Source organism: Tamandua tetradactyla, chromosome 8, assembly GCF_023851605.1.
Source record: "Tamandua tetradactyla isolate mTamTet1 chromosome 8, mTamTet1.pri, whole genome shotgun sequence".
Lineage (NCBI taxonomy): Eukaryota > Metazoa > Chordata > Mammalia > Pilosa > Myrmecophagidae > Tamandua > Tamandua tetradactyla.
In genome coordinates, this window is record NC_135334.1 from 21323149 (window position 1) to 21329858 (window position 6710).

Below are 6710 nucleotides of genomic sequence, written 5' to 3' on the forward strand. Positions count from 1 at the left end.
TGGGTGGGAAGCCAGGCAGGTCCCAGGATTCTCGGTCCTGACTCGCGTCCCGCCTTGCCCACAGACTACAAGACGACCCCGGCGGCTGGGCTCCCGGAGCCAGCACCATGAGGCCGCTCCTCGTCCTGCTGCTCCTGGGCCTGACGGGCGGCTCGCCCCCGCTGGACGACAACAAGATCCCCAGCCTGTGCCCGGGCCACCCCGGCCTTCCAGGCACGCCGGGCCACCATGGCAGTCAAGGCTTGCCTGGCCGTGACGGCCGCGACGGTCGCGACGGCGCGCCCGGGACTCCGGGCGAGAAAGGCGAAGGCGGGCGGCCGGGTAAGCGGGCGCCTGCGTTGCCGGGCCCGGGGCGTCCCAGCCAGCACCCACCCGCTCCGACTCTCCGGTGCCCTCCCGACCTCGTGGGGCTCGGGGTTCCCACCAGGGGGCGCTGCCGGGCCTCCGCCCCTTCCCGTCCGTCCTGGGAGGAAAGGAAAGAGTGACTCAGCCGGCGGGAGCCCAAACTCCAGGCACCCCTTTTGACCAGCTCCTCACATCTGCCCCAAGCCCTGCTGGAAGCGGGGTGGGAGGTGGGGGGTGGGGGGAGGACACCGGTGCAGGGAGAGGCACTAGGCGAGGAAGTGGCGACGAGGAGGCTCCTTAGAGGCGCCGTCCCGGAACCCCGCTGAGGGGTGACCGCCGCCACCCTCGCCCTAACTCCGCCCCTTCCCCCGCAGGGCTGCCGGGGCCCCGGGGGGAGCCCGGACCGCGAGGAGAGGCGGGGCCCGCGGGGGCGGCCGGGCCGGCCGGGGAGTGCTCGGTGCCCCCGCGCTCCGCCTTCAGCGCCAAGCGCTCTGAGAGCCGGGTGCCCCCTCTGTCGGACGCGCCGCTCCCCTTCGACCGCGTGCTGCTGAACGAGCAGGGACATTACGACGCCACCACCGGCAAGTTCACCTGCCAGGTGCCCGGGGTCTACTACTTTGCGGTCCACGCCACAGTCTACCGGGCCAGCCTGCAGTTCGACCTGGTGAAGAATGGCGAATCTATTGCCTCTTTCTTCCAGTTTTTCGGGGGATGGCCCAAGCCTGCCTCGCTCTCAGGGGGAGCCATGGTGAGGCTGGAGCCCGAGGACCAGGTGTGGGTGCAGGTGGGCGTGGGTGATTACATCGGCATCTATGCCAGCATCAAGACAGACAGCACCTTCTCTGGATTTCTGGTGTACTCTGACTGGCACAGCTCCCCTGTCTTCGCTTGAGGCCCACTGGAAAGTGAGTGTACCCAGTCTTACTCCTGCAGGAGGCCTGTGTGACAATGATAACCACATCACCTGGGAGGGCTGGTCCCTCAGAATGTTGTGAACAAGCAGGGAGATGGGGTGGGGGCCTCTGCATCCTGCTGCCAGCAGGGCATGGAACAGAGGTGTTTAGAGATCCTACCAGCAGCAAGGGGCAGTGGCTGGATTTCTGCCCAAGAACAAAGGACTGTGCTATGCTGGCAGGTGTGGGTGTGCTGGTTGCTCTGGCCCAGGACCCTAGGGTAGGAAGGTGTGCTCTCCTCCTGGTCCTCTACTTCTCTGCCCACCTCTGCAAGCCCCTCGCCCCACCCATCCCTTCTGCTCCCAGGGCCTGCCATTTTCTCAGAGATTATTCAATAAATCTACAAAACCCCCCTTCTGGCTTCAGCCTTTCTTCTTTAGCAGTGGCAAAACCCCGCCTCTGGGATCAGTGGGGGCTAAAACAGAAGGGAGGGTTCTGAGGTGGGATAGGACCATGGGGCAAGAGATGTAGGAAGCAGGCCAGGGCAAATGAGACCCTGCTCCTGAGAGCTGCCACCTAAGTTATACAGATTGTGCCCTAAACAGGAGCGCCCGGCTGGAAGTGTGCCCTTTATCTTACACAAAAGGGACACCTTTATCTTACATGAAGATGCCATTATGGACTGAGCGTTACTGCCTTCACCACACACACCCCTGCCTGACACAACACACAGGAGCCCAGGATTCCCATTCATAGCTGCACTGGCTGTTCACCTGATCCCTGGATGACAGGAGAGCTATTTCCCTATCTCCCATGCCAAAGGAGTGGATTTTCCCGGGGCGGCTAGAGATAAATAGTTTCCGAGGTGACCACAAGGGGGGGCACCAGCTCCAGAAGGCAGCAATGATCCTGGGTAGCGGGAGCTCAGGCAACTGGGACTGGTAGGAGCAGGGTATTGAGGTTTGCCAATGGAATTCCAAGGGGGGGAGTGGAGAAGAAGGAGGTCCTCTGTGCTCAGATCAGGAAGTTTATCTTCTCTCTTAAAATGTTGGGATGGGGCCATAGGGCAAGAGATACCGGAAGCAGGCCAGGGTAAATGAGGCGCTGCCCCTCAGAGCGCTGCCTAAGTTATATGGGCTGTGCTCTAAACAGAAATGACATTAAACAGAGACTGGAAGGAGCCAGCCCTCCCCTTGCTCCGCTCCCTCTCCAGCCTTATTTTCCCAGTCCCTCACAACATGGAGAGAAGGGAAGAAAAAAGGAGCACTCTCCCTCAGCCAACTCTGAGGTGAATGTGGGAAACCCTCCCCCACTGTGCTGCGTAAAGTATGGGTGGGCCGAGCCACTTGGTCTGAAGCTGGCCACAGGCCCCCTCCAGGCTCCCCACTCTGGCCTCCAGAACCAGCCCCAGCCCTGCCCCCATGCAGTGACTAACAAACTAGGGCTTGCCAATCTCATCTGCTAGACCTCTCCTCAGAGCTTCTTCCTGAACCACCATCACCACCACCACCACTCTAGGTTCCAGAAGGCTGTCCCAGGCATTATGCTCCTAGGGGCAACATACAATTACAGGGGTGGAGAGGAGTACCCCCTCTCTTGCTGGTCATGTGAGGGAGGTATGACCAATGGCGACTGAGCCCCGTAGGTGAGCTAGAGACAGGCCTCTAGAGCGCTGGCTTTCAGCTCCCTGACCTCCTCAGCATCCCACATCATGCCAGACTCTATGCCAAGAGACACAAAGACAAGCACCAGCTCCACCAGGAATCCAAAGGCAGACTGGAGTACAGGCAGCAGGAACCCCAAGTTCCTGCTGGCACCAGAGGAAAAGCTGGGAAGTCTGACGCCAGGAAGGAGAAAGTTTACTTTTCTCTCTACAAGGGCTTAATTCTGACCATAAAAAAAGAGGGTTTCTAAAAGCCATGTGCATGAGAGAGCACAAACAAGAGGTGAGTGAAAGCAGCACAGCCCTGCCTGGCTCGTGCCCACCCCCTGTCATTCCTCCCACCCTGACTTCTCTCTTTTCCCATGCCCCAGTTTAAGCCCAGGTCCCCCACAGACCACACTTCTTACTCCAGGACTGAAGGACCCGCAGCAGAGTCAGTTGGATCAACTGCTCCCCATCACAGGGCTGCACAGAGGCTGGCAGAGCTGTCAACAGAACTTTATTCACTGGAAACTGGGCCAGGTGGACACCCCCCCCCCCCGCCCCAGTTGCTGCATGCCCCTAGGCCCTGGCCCCTTTTGTTTGGACCCTAGTGAAATGTGTACCATCTGCCCTCCCCAACGCCAAGGAGAGATAAAGAGAAGATGAGTGCTATTTTTCAGCGTGATGTGGTGAGTTCGAGGGGTACTACGAGAAATCTGGTTATCCCTCTTGGGGCTCCCACTGGAGCTGGGGTGCCAGAGGGTACATGGTCCCAAAGCCAGGTGTACGTGTTAACATCCCCCCTCCTCCAGGGTAAACTACTGATCCCAACTTTTAGACCAGGTTGGGAGGAGAGAGGCTGGGTGGTACCTCTAGGGCACTAGAGAGATACTACCCCCAGAGCCCACCAGAACACAGGGGCTCTGCCTTGGAAAGCAAAGGTTCAAGATCTTTCCAAGGCCCTTGAGTTACCAAAACACCCATGTTGTGGGGTGGCTGCAGAAGCTGGGAAAGAAGCAGGAAGGGGGAGGGAGAGGGCCTGCAAATCCCCAACAGAAAAACCAGAAGCAGATAAAGCCAGCCCCAGAGGCTGAGGGTGGGTAAGCCCTGGCTAGGCTGGAGAAGCACCCACAGTGAATAGTTTTGGGGCCCCTGCATAGCGAAACACTCACCACCCTCAGCACCGCAGGGACCAAACATTGTTGTTACCCTGCCCCCACCCAGGTCAAAGTCTTCCAGAATTCTCATTTTGATGTCCTGGATATACGGCTTGGAAGCTTGGCATGACAGCCACAGGAACAGGGAGGGAATTCAGGCCAGGTCCCACAGATAAAGTGTTAATGCTGTCCCAGTGCAGATGCCTTTGTGAAGTGTGGAGGGGTGGATGCGCAGGGAGAAAGTCCTCAGAGGTAGACATTGAGGGTCTGCAGGATGCCCCGGCGGCACAGTGGGCAGTTGCGGTGGTAGACAGGGTGGCGCATTAGGATTTCAGTGCAGGCCTGACACAGGCACAGGTGCCGGCAGGGCAGGAGCAGCACTGTCTTGCTCTGGTCCTGGCAGATGACACATTTCTTCCGCTCCTCTTGCTCCTTAAGCAACTTCCATGGGTCTTGCCCGCTGACAGGCTCCTCCTCATTGAGCCTCTCCCGGCCCCGAACAGATGTCGTTCTGGCTGTCCTGACCTCTTCTTCTGCCTCTGACCCAGGTCCTGCATCAAGAGCCTCCTGCCCCCAGGTCCTGGCTGAGGGCACCCTCCTTGGACCCCCCTGGGGGGCCCCAGGTGCCCCTCCCCAGTTTGGCCAGCTTGCCAGCTGCAGGCTACGACTCCACACCCGGCGCCAGGCTTCCAAGTCCAGAGCCAGGCGAGACAGGCGCACATCCTCTCGGAGCCGATGGTAGGATGGCCGGGCATGGAGCTGACTGAGTGCCCAGGTGGCCAGCCTTAGGGTGAGGTCTGGGTACAGCACAGTCACTGTCACTGCCAGCACACCAGCCAGCAACACCAGGCTAGTGAGATTGACAAGCACAAAGCTGGTCAGGAGGCGGGCAGTTGAGGCAAGCAGCTCCAGGGCTAGCTGGCACGGGGTCCAGAGGAGGATGGCCATGGCCACAGCACTGCTGGAAATGTGGCTCAGGAAAGCAGCCACCACGTCTGTCATCCTCCACAGGGGGCCCATCACTGCATCCCACAGGGCCAGCACCAGGGAGAAGAGGTTCTGAGTGCCAATGAGGCAGATGTTGACTAGGCTGTTGACCACATAGGCCACCAGGCTCATGATGATGGCACAGATGTCACAGGCCTGGCGCAGCAAAGCATGGCCATTGGAGACCAGGTTGAGGACACCCCGATGCAGTATCTCCCGACTGCGCAGAGCCCCGTGAGAGGCCAGGTGCCCCAGGAGTTTCAGGCTCTCCAGGCTAGAGAAGCAGCTGTATAGCAGGGTACACAAGGCCTGCAGGCCGCCAAAGGTGAGCCGGACCACGGCTTCGATCAATGCCAGCAGCGAAAGCAGGACTCCACGGCCCAAGTGCAGAAGACTAGTCAGTACCGTGTGAGGCAAGTTGTAGATGAAGGCCAGGAGCCAGGCCAGGGAAGCCAGGAGGGAGGACACCAGCAGGAAATTGAGGTCCAACACCAAGGTCAGCACGTCCAGCACCAGGCCCACCCCATTCACGACCAGGTACACAGCTTCCATGATAGGGCTATGGAGGTTAGTCCAAAGGGAAGTCTGGCTCTCGGTCGGGGGGAGGTGTCAAAGTTGTCAATGTTTTGGGAAATCAGGATAAGTTTGTAAGGAAAGTGGGCAGTCTCCACCCGGAGGGGATAAAAAATCTGGGAAAGAAATGGGTTAGAGAGAAGTGGACTCTCAGGAGAGAGAAAGGGCACCAGGTGCCGGTCCAGGAGTTCCGGTCTTGAACGCGGGCTGGTTGGGGAAGGAAAGGCCAAACATCTCTAAAGTAGAGGTGAGGCCGGGCTGGTGGAGAGACTTCGGCTTTAGATGCCTGGTGGTGGCGGACCAAGGCCGGCCAATGGGTCTGACCGGGAGGAGACCGGGAACGGATAGGATCGGGCCGGGGCCGGGTGGGGGCGGCGCAGGCTGGACGCGGGCTCGCGGTCCAGCTGCGCAGGTGCCCCTGTCCCCGCCCGGCCCCCGTCCTCGGGGCTCGCGACGCTTCGCCCCCAAAAGGAGAGCGGAGGAGAGTCAGCCTCAGCAAACCCCAGGCGCGGCCTCTTCTCCGCAGGGCGCCGCCATCTTGTGTGCGTAGGGGAGGGGAAAGAGGCGTGGCAAGGAGGGAGACGGCGAACTCCGGCCAATCGGTGAGGCACAACCACAGGGGACGTCAAACACCCATTGGTCCGTTCGAACGGCGCCCGAACATATTTACTTTTCACAAGGAGAGGACGGAGACAGAACAACTCCGCCCTTTTGAGGCGGTGATTGGTCAGTTGGCGGGCAGAGGCGGAATACGCTTTCCTAGCTCCGCCCCATAAAATAGTCCGACCTTGCACTTGGCTTAATTTGGGGCTTTTCTTTCTTCTGACAGTGGAGGGCGAGACTTTTAGGCTAGGTTCGACGGTAAACGCCTCTGGTCTGGGCTCTGGGATTGCACCGGCTTCCGCGGCCCCGTCCTCTTCTATTCATTCATTCATTCATTCATTCTATCATTAATTGAGCTCGTACAGTGTTCCAAATATTGTGCGGGATAGGCATTGGGGGATAAAAAAAATGTTTAAGACAGTGCCTCCGCTGAAGCAGTTCACAAGGAGAAACCCTTAAATAAACAGATTGCTACAGGGGATTTCCAAACTACTATTCCAAACTATT

At 59.2% G+C, this 6710-nt stretch overlaps 2 protein-coding genes across 2 annotated transcripts; one reads left to right on the forward strand and one right to left on the reverse strand.

Annotated features, from left to right (window-relative positions):
- The first annotated feature begins 30 nt into the window (after nucleotides 1-30).
- C1QTNF5 (C1q and TNF related 5) lies at nucleotides 31-1651 on the forward strand. Its single transcript, XM_077112667.1, has 2 exons — nucleotides 31-321; nucleotides 720-1651. Exons 1-2 carry the CDS (start codon nucleotides 108-110, stop codon nucleotides 1235-1237), a joined length of 732 nt encoding a protein of 243 aa, XP_076968782.1. The 5' UTR covers nucleotides 31-107; the 3' UTR covers nucleotides 1238-1651.
- Nucleotides 1652-3447: 1796 nt separating this feature from the next.
- RNF26 (ring finger protein 26) lies at nucleotides 3448-6155 on the reverse strand. The gene has a single exon (XM_077112666.1). It carries the CDS (start codon nucleotides 5577-5579, stop codon nucleotides 4287-4289), a length of 1293 nt encoding a protein of 430 aa, XP_076968781.1. The 5' UTR covers nucleotides 5580-6155; the 3' UTR covers nucleotides 3448-4286.
- Between the last annotated feature and the right edge of the window lie 555 nt (nucleotides 6156-6710).